The sequence below is a fragment of the Hyperolius riggenbachi genome, chromosome 2 (assembly GCF_040937935.1).
Source record: "Hyperolius riggenbachi isolate aHypRig1 chromosome 2, aHypRig1.pri, whole genome shotgun sequence".
NCBI classification, from domain to species: domain Eukaryota; kingdom Metazoa; phylum Chordata; class Amphibia; order Anura; family Hyperoliidae; genus Hyperolius; species Hyperolius riggenbachi.
Genome location: NC_090647.1, coordinates 302,728,061 through 302,744,325, shown reverse-complemented (window position 1 = coordinate 302,744,325; position 16,265 = coordinate 302,728,061). Strand labels below are relative to the sequence as shown.

Sequence of the window (16,265 nt, the reverse complement as noted above, 5' to 3'; positions counted from 1 at the left end):
GCTGCAGAGCCCCCAAATTGCCCCGGGGGCAATCCGCCGGCATTTCCTGGAAGGGGCAGAGCTTTCAGCTTCAGCTCTGCCCCTCCTGACGTCAATCGCGGCGGATCGCCGCCTCTGCCCGCCCACTCTAAACATAAAAAAAAAAATTGGGAAAATAGGAAAAAATGCCAGGAATCTTCATACAGCCATATTACGGCTGTATAGCGATACCTGGCCAAAGCGCTGCGGCTGCGTATGGACCCCCTGGAAACTCTGTCAGGAAATGTATTGCTCTTTCTTTTGATACATGTAAAATTACACTACCGTTAGGCTTGCTACTAAAAGTGACATTTACCGCATTTAAAAGTATACTATTTTCCTTCGAAACTTTAAAATCGATTTTCTCAAAAACTATAAGGTCTTTTTGAAAAATTGTTTTTTCCTCTTATTCCTAATGATCTCCTTAACATATCCTGCAAATTTAGGGTTTCTAGCATTTAAGGTGGATTTGCTATTAACCATTAAAGTCGGCGGGTTTTTAAATGTGTATTTTTTTCCTTTGCAACTTTAAAATCGATTTTCTCAAAAACTATAAGGCCGATTTGAAAAATTTTTTTTTCCTCTTGTAGCCACTGGGGGCCCCTACAAGCTCTGGGGCCTTGGGGCCACAAAATATTGTATCGCGGGCCGCAAATGGCCCGCGGGCCGCGAGTTTGAGACCCCTGCTCTACAGTATTTGGAACAGTTCTAACAGCCTAAGAGGGTAATCCATCTTTATAATGGTGCAAAAACAGCTGAGGTAGAATTAGAAGCTTAAAACTGGTGGTTGAGGCTGACACCTGTTAGTATTTATTGGGACTATGGGGAAGGTGGGGAGCACATACCAGGTACTCACTAACCATTTTCAGGGGCCAACTTTCAAGAGGCTTTGGAACTACTGAAAGAGACTTCCATCTCCTAGTCCACCCTCAGATTAACCAGTAGCACCAGCAAACCTATTTCTCTGTTAGTAACCCCCAATTTTGCATATCTTTAAATGACCATTTCCTTTTGTAAACATGTATTTATTAATGAGTCGACACTGTTTAGGAGAAGGACATAAAGAAGTGGCATCTTCCATAATAAACATATTCCATAATTCCGTGTTCATATTGACAGCAAAATAAAATAAAAGTCTTATAGACCCTATTAGTAATTAGGTTTCTAGACTTTGGGAGACACGCTTTGTTTATTTTTGATTTACTTAAGTAGCTGTATTCTGCTTAAAAGTGAGAGTGGACATGAGCATAGGTATGGATGGTGATACATGACATTGGAGCTCATTCATGAAGAACCAAGGGGAAATGGGAACTTGGAACCCTGTTTGGTGCCTTTTGAAAAGTGCATTGCTGTGCCATAATTAAAGACCCCAGTGCACATTTCACATAAGATTTCTTTAGACCCTCTACTCATAATAATTGATGTGGAACATCAAAACCTCCAAGGACATCCACAGTGGGAAGGGAAACAGTTTGTTAATGATTACTACTATTCAAAATAGAGTTGACCATTACCACACCAGTGCCAATGAAGACTAACAGCTGTTAACAGAAGCTCCTCTGATCCAGGGACTCTGATGTAGTTTCAGTTTCTACATTCTCTATTGCTATCCCACTGGTGCATTGCTATTAAAGTATTTTATTTTGCAGAACTGAAAATGCAGTTTTTCAAAAGCTTTCATACTTTTATACCAGAATTGCACCTACAAAAAACAAACCACTGGATGTTCACATCTCCGTATAGTCCTCCTAGTAGAGTTTAAAGAAACTCTAATATTGCAAGGCAGAAAAGCAACTTTATAACCCTTCTTTAAAACCTACTCCTAAATATTGCTTATGTTTCAAATAGCTGCACAGTTATTACTGGTAGTAATGCACAAAATGATCAGCTCTGTAGAGCAGAAGGTACATAATCCCTAATAACAGAAAATGCGTAAATACCTGACATTACAGTATAGTTGTCTTATGAACATGCCTAAAGACATTACAAAAAGTAGATTTGACTGAAATCGTATCATCTTACATTTTACAAATTTACCTTGCAAGCAGACATAAGCTACATTTGGCTGCTTACTGGATAAGTATTAACATAGAGCACAAACACTTCTGCATGCCTTTCTACTATACCTGTAATATATATACACAAGCACAATAAAAGGGACTGAAATATTAATTGAAAACGCAACACTGCAGAAACTTCTGTTTTGCTGCTACATATGCATTCATTTGTTTGGCTTATAATAGACTAGGCATTTCAAAAAGATATTTAAAGCCATGCTAAGGAAAGGTATAATTGATGTAATTAATAGGGAGGAGGTAGTTTAACAGCAGATATGCAACTCATTTCCCTTACAGCTCTGCAGAGTATATTTAATTGACTAACATAATAAGGCAGTTGTAGTTGGCTTACTTGTAATAATGTTGCTATGGTGATCTCAGATTTGGATTCACGGTGAATATATTCTGCTTGAAAGATGGAAATATGCTACAAATAAATATGCCTTTTTTTCTATATCATCATATAGCTGCCAAAACGCATATATATGTACACAGTCTTAAAGAACAGTCAATCAGTAGAGTATACAGTACATATGTATTCTATAGGAACTGATCCGTTTTACATACTAGATCACCTGTAATGTCTCTAACCAACTATTGAGAGATAACATTCACTACAATCTGTTGCTTTTAGTGAAATGACACATTTCCAAATCAATCAAGCGAATCTATAGAGACTTTAAACTGAGTTTTACCTTTACAGCTACCTTCCTTTTCTTCAAAGCCAGCACTACAAGTACACTTTCCAATAGGGACCAGCCATTCCCCCTCAGCACTGCAATGCATCCTTGGTGGATTATCCAAGTCTACTTCAGAGTTATTCACGCAAGTCCCCCTAACTTCCACCAGTGTTGAAAAGGCTGCCTCTGCCACTGTGTCTGGAAACACTGCCAGGTTCTGAATTGTGGAGAGGCACTTTTTATAATAGACTCGCACAGAGACTATAGCAACACAGGCCCCAACGTCCTGAAATCCCAAGTGAAAGCCTTTTTTGTTAAGATGTCCGATCTCTCTCACTTCTGTGTTCAGTTTCATTTTCCGTTCTCCTAGATCTCCTTGAGTGAAGCTTTCATCAGCTGCAATTGTGTCAATTTTTACATACTTGCTCTCTTTGATGGTCTTCCCCAGATCATAATCAGATTCAATATAGTACAGATTAAAGGTCTCCTTGCAGGTCCCCACTACACCGGGGATACTGTTGCAGTCCCTCAGAGTGAACTTGAGTTCAATAAAAATCCTTTGCCCGTTCCGTCGTAAAATCCAGCCTGTCTGTAGCCAGTTGTTTTGATTTGGCTCCATGACGTTGCAGACTTGGTAGGTACGAATGGGCTTGTAGTTCTCATCGACACCACTTATTTCCTCCCACTAAAAAAACAAAATAGAACATTTTGTAAATGTACCTTTTTGGAATTAAAAATACATTTCCCTAAATTATGAACATGTGAACAGTGTGTAGCTGGGGAAGAAATGTACATCTAATAATCTTCAGAAAAAATGAGGCAAAGTTTGAGAGAAACTCCTCTTTGAAATTGCAAACTTCACTCTGATAGGTAGAGAGTATTTATAGCGTTCTTTCACTGTTGCTGACGAAAAAGCAATCTTCACAGTTCAGATGGATTCTTCATGAGGGATATTGCAAACAATATTTCAGGTTTATTGCCTTTGTTTCATTTGCAAAGACAGCTACATGCATAGTTGAACCTTCCTGCAAGCACTGAGACTATTCGGCTACATTACCATTATGTACATTGCATAACACTCATATAGCAATGTGGGCACAATGCAATGCACACCCTGCAAGTGGAAGACACCCATATTATTCCATAGCATGGTCAGCTGCTATGGAACCTGTGCATCGTCACACAAATTATCCAGAAAAACACTGTAGACCACATGGGGTGTATGCACTAAACTACGTCAATAAGAATTACATATGTTAAGTGTTGCGCACGATGAGTAGAGTGTAATGATTTATATGTAATGTATTGCATTCTGCTCTACTCATCATGCGATATAAGACTCTCTGCACATTATTCTGTTTAGCACAGTTTAGTGCATACACCCCATGTTAGGTTGATGTGAGCCTTTACAATACAAAGCTGTACAAATACCCATACCATTGAAATGAAATTACAAAATTACTTTTGTTTTGTACCACTGATATATGCTATAACAGTTTTTTTGTCAATGAAGGTGGACACCACAGTGGCTTAACGGATAGCATTTTTGAATCCCAGCCTGGGCACTTTCTGCAAGGATCTTGTATGTTCTCCTTGTGACTGCATGGGTTTCCTCCATGTACATTGGTTTCCTCCCACATACCAAAAACATACAGATAGGTTAATTGGCTTTCCCCTAAGGAAGGAATTTGATTGTGAGCCCCTGTGAGGGACAGTTAGTAAGACTATATACTGTGTAAAATGATGTGGAAGATGCCCACACTATATAAATACTAAAAAGTGAATCCTGATTAAAGAATTGAGAGTACTACCCCATAAACTGAACTGGATGAAATGACAGCACCCTTGTATTTGCCATTTACTTTACAAATTAAGGTACAACAATGAAAATGATTATGACCAATCAGAATGTCTTATTATAAAGTAGACCCCTTTTTATGTATTTACTGTTCCCTTAATAATGATCAGAGAAAAACTGACACACAGTACCTATTTTTGGTTAGTTCTTTTCTTGTTTGTTTAGTACTTTTCTTGTTTCATCTTCTAATTGTTTTATTGGAGGACTGGGAGAGACCTCTCCCAGACCAGCAATAAAACAGTTACCAGTGATGTATATTGTTTTAGAATTGACTTTTTGTTTTTAGAATCTATGGGGTTTGTTCACTTAAGCAGGCCATACACTGGCCCGATTTGCGCCCGTTTCGACAGCAGATTCGATCACTGGGATCGAATCTGCTGCCAATCGTTCACGCTACACGCCGAATTTCGATCCATTTCGTCCGATCCCGTCGATCGTGCCGTGCGGAAAATAACCGTCGATCGCCCGCGGGTAAAGAGCGCATCGCTAGCGGCGTTCGAGTGCCCGACGACCGACGCAATAGAGCCCGCATACATTACCTGCTCCGCCGGCGCGACTGCAGTCTCCCGGTCACCGCTGCTCTGTCTGCGCTCTGGTCTCCAGGTCCGGCATGCCTCACTTCTTCTAGCCCGGCAGGAAGTTTAAACAGTAGAGCGCCCTCTACTGTTTAAACTTCCTGCCGGGCTAGAAGAAGTGAGGCATGCCGGACCTGGAGACCAGAGCGCAGACAGAGCAGCGGTGACCGGGGGACTGGAGTCGCGCCGGCGGAGCAGGTAATGTATGCGGGCGGGCGGGGGCAGCAGCAGCAGCACCACCACAACAGATTGTGAACGGTTTCAGGCTGAAATCGGTTCACAATCTGTTTGCTGTAAAGGTGGCCATACGATCCCTCTCTGATCAGATTCGATCAGAGAGGGATCTATCTGTTGGTCGAATCTGATGGCAAATCGACCAGTGTATGGCCACCTTAAGGGGCTGTTTCCAATTCATCCAAAATCTGCAGCGTTTCCCAGCATGCAAGCTGCACGGGGAAATGCTGCCTTTTCCTGTAATGGCTTGCACTACAGTGCGATTCTGGATGGCTTGCTGCAGATTTATGCACCACGCACCCAAATCCCTATAACCATGTATGGCATGGCTAATCAATTTGGGCTGCAGATTCACAATAGTATGGGTGCTGTGGGCGAATCGGAAATGGCTGCAGCACCTAGTGGAAATAGACCCTAAACTGCGTTAAAGTACAACTGAAGCAAGGAGGATATGGAGGCTGCCATATTTACTTCCTTTTAAGCAATACCAAATGGCCTGGCTAGTCTGCTGAACCTCTGCCTCTAATACTTTTAGCCATACACCCTGAACAATCATGCAGCAGATGCAGCATGCAGCATTCTTGACGTTATTGTCAGATCTGACAAGATTAACTGCATTCTTCTTGGAGCTATTTAGATACCACTGCAGCCAAATAGACTGGTAACTGGTATTGTTTAAAAGGAAATAAATATGGCAGCCTCCATATACTTCTCACTTCAGGTGTCCTTTAAGCAGCATTGATCGTAATGCATTGCATGTAATGTATTGCATTAAAGAGTACCTAAAGTATAAATTGCAGTTTGCTTTAAACCTAATAAATTGCCAAGATATATAAAATCATGCATAATAAAGTGTGATTTTCTCACCCCTAGGGTCCATTTTCCACATATGGTCATGAAATCCCCACCCTCAGTGTGAAATTGGGCCAGGGTGATTTTTTTTCTTACCAAACCATAGTTGCAAAGGATGCTGGGGGATTTATGTCATAACTCCACCCCCCATATCCTTGTGATCTAATCCAGGCAGGCAGACAGACATCTAAAATAAGAATTACAGCAAACAGACAGGATAAGACAGGCTGCAGCAGTTAACCTGTCTCTCCTCTCTCCTACACACTGTGAAAAGAGAAGTAATTTGATACATACAGGCAGAGAGCAGAGGAAGGAGGGGCAGAGGAGGGAACCAGGATGGAGGGGAGGACACCATTCTGAGGGTGTATATTAGAAAGAAGGAAGTGCTACTTACAGATATAAATGTGAGTCTGTTCTATCTACTACAATGGGCATCACAAAGCTTTTTCACCTGTTTTGCTCTGTTTTCACCTTATCTATGTTATATTTTTAGGCTTCCATAGAGCAAAAATATAATATAATTAAGGCAAGAAAAGTAATATTGAAATGAAGTTAGTCAGGAACAACTCACTTTATGTGATTATTTTGCATGTAAATGTGCTGAACTCTTATTTTTATCAATTAGGTTATAAATAAGTAATTTATGAGAACTTTTGTGAACAATGTATAAGAAGTATACTGGATATGTTCATCTAACTTTACACAGTGCATAGATTATGAATATGTATTGCAATTCAAACTCTTTTTTTGGCCGGAGGTGCTCTTTAACCACTTCACCACTGAGGGGTTTTACCCCCTGACCACCAGAGCAATTTTCCCCTTTCAGCGCTCCTTCCATTCATTCGTCTATAACTTTATTATTACTTATCCCAATGAAATGAACTATATCTTGTTTTTTTCGCCACCAATTAGGCTTTCTTTAGGTGGGACATTATGCCAAGAATTATTTTATTCTAAATGTGTTTTAATGGGGAAATAGGAAAAAATGTGGGAAAAAATTATTATTTTTCAGTTTTCGGCCATTATAGTTTTTAAATAAAGCATGCTACTGTAATTAAAACCCATGAAATGTATTAACCCATTTGTCCCGGTTATAAAACCATTTAAATTATGTCCCTATCACAATGTTTGGCGACAATATTTTATTTTGAAATAAAGGTGCATTTTTTTCAGTTTTGCATCCATCCCTAATTACAAGCCCGCAGTTTATAAAGTAACAGTGTTATACCCTCTTGACATAAATATTTAAAAAGTTCAGTCCCTAAGGTAACTATTTATGTTTTTTTTTATTGTATATTTTTTTTTTAATTACAAAAAAAAAATAAAAATTGGGGAGTGTGGGAGGTAATGAGTTAATTTATTGTGTAAATGTAATGTTTGTATATGTAAAATGCTTTTAGGGTGTAGTTTACTATTTGGCCACAAGATGGCCACAGAGTGTTTGTTTACATGCGACCTGTAAGCGTCCGGAAGGACGCTTACAGGAAGCAGTAGGAGGCTGGGAGACTCACAATGATCTCGCTGTTTCTGAAAGAAGCAGCAGATCATTGCGGGGGCTTAGATCAACGAACGGGAATGGATTTTCCCGTTCATTGATCTCCGGGTGAGCGGGCGGCGGCGTGCACGAGCAGCGGGTGCACGCGCACGAGCGGCGGGAGCGCGGACAGCGGCGGTAGCGCAGAAGGTACGGATTTCTCCGTCCCTGTTTTTTTAGGAGGGAAAAAAGGGGCGGAGAAATCCGTACGCGTGGGGGTAAAGTGGTTAAGCTCTACTCATCATATGGCAAGACTTTATGCACGTAATTCTGCTTAACGCAGTTTAGTGCGTATTCCCCAGTTTTTCTTCCATGTGTAAGAAATAGGTGAGACATAACCAGTTTGCACTTCAATACCAACACTGGTGTGGCACACCTGTTTTCTACCTTCCTACAGATTCATTTAGTTATATCTGTATCACAATACACAATATTCCTGGCGTTAACAGTGGTGTAATGTGACAGCCGGGGAACTAATGAACTATATATGGATTTATAATGTGATGTACAATATATATAATGAAGTGAGATATAGAACATTCTCCATCTGAGATGCAAATAGGCAGAGCAGAGAGCAACAAAACTTTAGTGCATATGATTTTACACATATTAATTAAGCCCTTCCTTGAGGTCATTTTTCTGCTAGGACCCGAATACACTGATTAAATGTGGGCTATTAAAGATTAACCTCTATTTAAGATCTAAAAATGACTTTCATCAGCAGGAATGATTAATAGTGGCATTATAGCCTGAACAGTTTGCCGAATGCAACAATCAGCTAATGTAAACTAGTCACACCACAGCTATAATACACACGCACAAAGATGTTATGTGGTCACTTAATTTATTACAGGGGCGTCATCACTTATGCAAATAGAAGAAGAAGAAGCAGAAGAGGTAATTTGACATCTTTCTCAATTGCTATGAAGGGTTAAAAGGCTGGATGGTGTAATGGTTAAGGGCTCTACCTCTAACACAGGAGACCTGGGTTCAAATCTCAGCTTTGCCTGTTCAGTAAGCCAGCACCTATTTCAATAAGGTGTTTCTTGGGCAAGTCTCCTTAACACTGCTACTGCCTACTGAGTGCGCTCTAGTGGCTGCCTCGCAAGTGCTTTGAGTCTGACAGGAGAAAGGCGCTATACAAATACTGCAATTATTATTAAAAGCAAAGGAAAATTAACAGATACTACGAAAAAATTGTAAAATAAAAATTACCTGGTGAGGTGATTAACGTATTTTATAAAAAATCCAACATCAATATCCATGTTAGTATTTCAATATTTTTTACTTGAACTAAAGGAGTTTTACAAGTGAGTGATAGTTTTGCTCTCCCCCCTTCCTGCAATCAGCACCACCTTCCCCCAGTGTTAACAGCCATGCAAGTTGATATTTAAAATAAAGATCTGGAACTTCTTCTTCTTAATTGCTTTGCTTCCCTGGCCACCAAACACGCAATTAAGGGATTAATCGAAGTTTGAGGTAGGGCTATGCTTATTTTTTGTTTTAATATTTTTTATTTATTTATTTTATTATTATGCACTAAGAAAGGACTATCTACAGTATATGGAGTAGTGTACCAACTACATGATAATTATTTAAAAGTGATATTTCACCATTACTAAAAAAAAAATGCTATGCTATGACATGTAACACTAGGAATTAAACTTAAAGAGACACTGAAGTGAAAAAAAATTATGATATTATGATTTGTATGTGTAGTACAGCTAAGAAATAAAACATTACGATCAGATACATCAGTCTAATTGTTTCCAGTACAGGAAGAGTTAAGAAACTCCAGTTGTTATCTCTATGCAAACAAGCCATTAACTCTCTGACTAAGTTTAGTTGTGGAGAGAGCTGTTATCTGACTTTTATTATCTCAACTGTTTTCTTTTCCTCTGCTAGAGGAGAGGTCATTACTTCACAGACTGCTCTGAAAGACTCATTTTGAATGCTGAATGTTGTGTAATCTGCACATATTATAGAATGATGCAATGTTAGAAAAAACACTATATACCTGAAAATAAAAATATGAGAATATATTCTTTGCTGCTAATCTTCTAGTAATTATTCATAGTACACAACCAATTCACTATATCATATTTTTTTTTTCGCTTCAGTGTCTCTTTAAGTGTAGGTTTGCAACCAGCTATAAATGTCTAAAGGGCACATTAACACAAATAGTACTTTTTCATGACATTTTTACATTTCATTGCAGATGGCTAGTAGTACCACAGTCAGTGACTGCCATAATCCTGCATGAATGATTATTTGCACAAAACAGGAAGGATTGCAAGAATGAAATAATCACCTGTAGCAAGGGATATACCCAGTAGACACTGTGCTGTTAATAATTATGTGACAAAGTTTAACCTGTCTTTTCCTATACAATAAAATGAAGAAGTCTAAAGTAATGTTTGTGAAATTCCTTGTAAAAAATAGGTCAGAACTAAAGGAATAAAGTTTATTGTTAACCAAAAAAGTATAATTTTAAATTAACGTTTTATTTTACCTGAGGAAATGTCATACATTTTTAAAATAGTAATATGAGAATTAGAAAAATACTGTAAATGTATTTTATGCAAACAAAGGGCAGTACAAGATTTCCAACCTAGACTTGTCACATTAGCTTGTATGGATAATTCTAAGATAGATGGACAATTCCTCAAACACCCTTTTGGGTAAGTGGTCATTCTGATCAATTTCCTAACTGGTTATTGATTGAATGGGGAATTCCATTTAACATACACACATGAACAATGGCTCACAACAAGATATGGCTGGTGTATTGCTCCTGGTACATCACATTGATTGACCATGTGATTATTCACACAGTGTTATGTGCATAATCGATTGACATTTACCACCATGTTTGATCACTTAAAGGGAACCTAAAGCAAGAAGTAGATAGAATTTTCCATATTTATTTTCTTTTAAACAAGACCAGTTGCCTGGCAGCCCTTCTACTTGGCTGCAGTAGTGTCTGAATCACACCTGAAACAAACATGTGGCCAATCTTGTCAGATTTGACAAAAATGTCAGGAACATCTGATCTGTTGCATGCTTGTTCAGGGTCTATGGCTAAAAGGTATTGGAGGCAGATGATTAGCAGGACAGCCAGGCAATTGGTATTGGCAGCCTCTATATCCCTCTCACTTCAAGTGTCCTTCAACAAAAAATAGTTTATCGGTTGTTTTTGATAGGACAGTCCAATTCCTGTTTCTCAATCGTTTGATCGGTAGTGAATATTGGTATGAAAGTAAAACAGCATAAAAATGCAAATTAATCTTACACATAACTATTTCAAAGTATGTGTATTTCTGCAATTCTTGTTAAAGAGACACTGAAGCGAAAAAAAATATATGATATAAGGAATTGGTTGTGTACTATGAATAATTACTAGAAGATTAGCAGCAAAGAAAATATTCTCATATTTTTCTTTTCAGGTATATAGTGTTTTTTCTAACATTGCATCACTCTATAATATGTCCAGATTACACAACACTCAGCATTCAAAATGAGTCTTTCAGAGCAGTCTGTGAAGTAATAAACTCTCCTCTGCTAGAGGAAAAGTAAACAGTTTAATTACAGTTGAGATAATAAAAGTCAGATAACAGCCCTCTCCACCACCAAGTTGGTCGGAGAGCTTAATAGCTTTTTTGCATAGAGATAACAACTGGAGTTTCTCAACTCTTCCTGCACTGGAAACAATTAGACTGATGTATCTGATCTTAATGTTTTTTTTCTTAGCTATAGTACACATACAAATCATAATATCATCATTTTTTTTTCGCTTCAGTGTCTCTTTAAAGCTAAAATATTTTTGGATTGCTCTAGACGCATACATTTTTCCATGTGATTGCTGTGTTGAAATTGTATAGTCCGGAGAATGGGCAGGTAAGCAATGTGTTAATGGCTGATTTCAGTCTGTTCTGGCCCTAAACATTAGAATCAGAATTAGGCCTGGAACCCACTAAATTTTTTTAAAAATTTTTTTAGTGTTTAGGGAGCGCTTTCAATTGCTAGCATTTTCCCTAAATGCTCTGCCAATGTAAATGGATTTGACAGATTCCACTAGTCGCTAGACATGCAGCATTTTAGGAGGATTTCCATTCTAATGAATTGTATAGGAGCAGGGAAACTGCTCCCAAAATCGCTTGCAAAATGCTATCACAAATTGCTAGCAATTGTGATGGTGTTGTGCACTTTCTAGTGCGTTCCAGGCCTGATGCTGCTACAGTATAAATGAGTTAGAAGTTGCTTAGAGGAAAGATTTTGGGTTCTGAATCATGGCTAGCCAAATTCTTCATGTAATATAGCAAACATGGTCCATTTTATGAAATCATTGAATCACATCAACATAGAGCCAAAAAACGGTTCATACAAAACACTTACACATAGACATTTCTATAAGGGTGAGCCTTAGCACAAAACATGTAAGACTTTCTCTGGTTTCACGCTGCTATGACCTGTTGGTCTATTAAAGGAACTCTCTAGAGCATTTCTGGTGTGCAGGCTTTACTAAATAATTAGTCTGTTAAATGTAGCACAAGTGGACTTACTTTTGGACAATATTAATATAAATTATAATCAACTTTGTGTGGTCTATTTACTAAGGCTCGAGAGCACTTGTGCTTGAGAACATAAGTGATTTAATAAACCTGGAGTGGTTTTACTGTCTACAAAAAAAATAAAATAACAAAAATAATTAAACCAATAAATGTGCTTATTTATTTTTTTTACAATATTAATTTATAAATTATTCAGTCAGTGTTTGCCCATTGTAAAATATTTCCTCTTCCTGATTTACTTTTTGAAATGTATCACAGGTGGCAACATCTTGAGAACTGGCAGGTGATCCATGCGAAATGTTCGGTACTGAGATTTCTAAAGCCAGTACAAAAACATAGCTTGTCTCCAAGAATCTTCTGGGGATAATTTCAAATAATAAACAACCTAAACTAAGCGTTAGTGAGAGGGTGGGGCTGCATATGAATATACAGCAATATATGGCTATAGGTAGTATTTCTGATAGTGAAACCAGGATATTTAATGTAATAGTTACTGCAGTCTACTATACAGTTTCTCTTTAAACTCTGTGCTTCTGTCAGAATTTTTTGTAAGAGATTGAAAAACCTTGGAGGTGTTTTCTGATCTACACAGAGGAAGTGAAATTGCATATATTGCTGATTGTGTTGTGCCCCAGGTTTTAAAGTTAAATTCCAATCATTTTGCTGGTAATTCATGTTATCTCTCTGTAATTTGTTTAGGTAGAGCGCAAAACCTAAAATAACCACCTGGCATTTTTGGCTATTTTTCTATGCCTAACGCACGTGCTGAAATAAATACTTCATTCATGCTATCCTTATGCAGCTTCCCACAAAATGTTTTCTGCAGAAAATACCACCTTCCAAACTTTATAGTATACCCTGGAGGCATCTCTGAGTATTTGTCATAGCCTTCTGTCTGCCAAGACTATAAAAAGAAGCTTATCCTGAGAAGAGGAGATTCCAGAACAGCTCAGGTTCATCCAGGTTAATAGTGACAAGTAAAAGCAGACTTACATGCATTGACTCAGCTAGAAGCAGAAACAGTATTTAACGCTACACACCATAAGGTGTATTTCCATTGGACCGGGTCCATTTACACTTCCTTATAAAACATATATTTAAACCAGTATTTAAAGGGTTGTTTTTTTTTGCTTTTTTTTTTTTTTTGCTCTATAGCAAAACCATCCTTGTGATGAAATAGTTAAGTGTATTTCACTGTACTATGTATAGAATTTCTGTTTTGTGTCCAACACATTGGAAATTTTACAACGTCATGCTTAAATTTGTCCATACACCAAACAATCTTGATTGTGCAATCTTACTACTTCCATGAAATGTGGCAGTTACCTAAACAATCTGTTTAAAGTACAGTAGAATCTCATTATAGTAGACTTTGATGTAGTAAGCCTCTGGCTATAGTAAATTCCCTAATGTATGACCAGTCCTGATATAGTAAACTTCTGACTTGGTCAGGTCCCTTGACGTTCACTATAAGGAGATTTTTACTGTATTCCCAATCTGTTGGTTCTTGTACTAAATAGAGCCTGTAGGATTGTACAGTCAATACTCTATGGTGTGTGGCCACCTTATGACTAATTCTAGCTGCCAAGAACACCTAATAGAAAGGCTAGTCTTCCCTCTACAACAGAGGAAATTCTCTTGTGTCCCAGGGGGACAGCCGTGTCACACGGCTGTCCCCAGTACAGTGCTCCTGCAGATCGCAGTGCTGTATTAACTGAAAAGATGGTGGTTTCGCCGTCTAACAGTCTTCCGAGCAGCGATTGCCACTCGGAGACTGAAGGCGAGGCAGAGCTCCGCCCCTCAAGCAGGAGATGCACGCGCAGCCTGCGCGTGATCTCCTGCAGTAGTCGGCCCCAGGACTTGATGCCAATTAGGTGGTCCTGGGGCTGCCGCCGCAGCCACGCCCATTGGCGTGGGGCGGTCTTTAGGTAGTTAAAAAGTATGGCGTGTTGGCTTAAAAAGCAAAACTTTTCAGATTTTACAATAGATATAGATTAGTATTTTTAACCACGTGTGAAAAATAACAATTGTTTTTCTGCATGTGAAAAATGCGTTCAAGCGTGATTTAGCCAACTGATTAAAATTTTTGCAGTTTTTCTGTGCAGAAAAAGCACAGAAAAACTGATGAGTGGAGGCAGGCCCTAAGTCAATTACAGTCCAGTGTTAGTCGTGGAGCAGAACTGCAGACATCAAATCAACAATTGTTGATTCCAGTAATACCTTTAATGACTAATACATGGTTTATTGCAAGCTATTGAACCATTAAGTTTCTTCTTTAGGCAATACACAGAACTGGATCAGAACCATACAAAAGTGAATGTTATATACAAGTCTTATATATGATTCTGTAGGCTCAATCTGACGTGATGTCACACAGTTTTACCTCCTTTGAAAAGTAAAAACACTTCTTTAGTGTTCAGATCTATGGAACCCTGGCAGCATTTGTCAATACAGGTAAACAAGGTGACAGGAAATTTGAGTGCATGAGGCAAGTGGATGAAAAAGGTGCCGCCATTCCCTCCCATAATAAATATCGTTTGATGGGCGCCGAACAGGAAAAAAGGGCCCCCAGCGATTATTAACATTTTCAAACGTTGCCAAGAGATTATTAATGTTTTTCAAACTGTGCTTGTTATGATTTAAATATACTAAATGCGCCCGTGATGAAAAACTTTAAAAAAATACTAAACATATTTATCTTATTTAAAAAGACTCCGTAACAAAAATTGCATCCTGTTTTTTATCATCCTACAAGTTCAAAAAGCTATTCTAATGTGTTCTGGCTTACTGCAGCACTTTATACTATCACTGTCTCTGTAATAAATCAATGTATCTTTCCCCTGTCAGACTTGTCGGCCTGTGTCTGGAAGGATGCCAAGTTCTTCAGTGTTGTGGTTCTGCTATGAACTCCCCCTTCCAGGCCCCTCTATGCACACTGCCTGTGTGTTATTTAGGATTAGAGCAGCTTCTCTCTTCTCTCTTATCTTTTACAAGCTGGATAAATCGTCCTCTGAGCTGGCTGGGCTTTCACATACTGAGGAATTAGACAAGGGCAAAGCTGTTTGCAGGAAGAAACGAGCAGCCTAAAACTTCAGTGCATGAGAACAGGGGGAAAGAACCACACAAATGATCTCTTGAGATTCAAAAGGAAGGCTGTATACAGCCTGCTTGTGTATGGATGTATTTTCTATGTGTGTACATACTGTACATCAACCTACTTCCTGTTTTGGTGGCCATTTTGTTTGTTTATAAACAAACTTTTTAAAACTGTTTTTAACCACTTTTAATGCGGCGAGGAGCTGCGAAAATGTGTCAGAGGGTAATAGGAGATGTCCCCTAACGCACTGGTATGTTTACTTTTGTGCGATTTTAACAATACAGATTCTCTTTACCTAAAACATTATTTAAAATTGTATCCCTTATTGTTTGTAAAACATTATTATTCACATAATAAAGCGATCAGTATGTAAATTGTAATTTTTTACAGTCACTATGTGTAAAACATTATTATGCACACAACAAAGTGATCACTAAGGGGGGTTTTAGGGTTAGGCACCACCAAGGGGGAATTAAGGGTTAGGCACCACTAGGGGGTTTTAGGGTTAGGCACCACCAGAGGAGATTTAGGGTTAGGCGCCACCAGGGGAGATTTAGGGTTAGGCACCATCAGGGGAGATTTAGGGTTAGGCAACACCAGGGGGGTCTTACGGTTAGGTACCACCAGGGGGGTCTTAGGGTTAGGCACCACTAGGGAGGTCTTAGAGTTAGGCACCACCAGGGGGGTCTAAGGGTTAGGGATAGGTACAGGGAGGGTTCTGTGTGAGAGTAGGGTTAGGTTTAGTTGTAGTAATATCTACTAATGTTTTACAACAGTTATTATGAATGT

At 38.6% G+C, this 16,265-nt stretch overlaps 1 protein-coding gene across 2 annotated transcripts in view; it reads right to left on the bottom strand.

Moving 5' to 3' along the window:
• EPHA10 (EPH receptor A10) overlaps positions 1–16,265 on the bottom strand; it is a 766,354-nt gene that overhangs the window by 668,905 nt on the left and 81,184 nt on the right. For both annotated transcript variants that reach the window (XM_068269039.1, XM_068269040.1), the window contains exon 3: positions 2,771–3,440. In XM_068269039.1, coding sequence (XP_068125140.1) covers positions 2,771–3,440 — 670 coding nt within the window. The remainder of the gene's footprint in view (positions 1–2,770; positions 3,441–16,265) is intronic.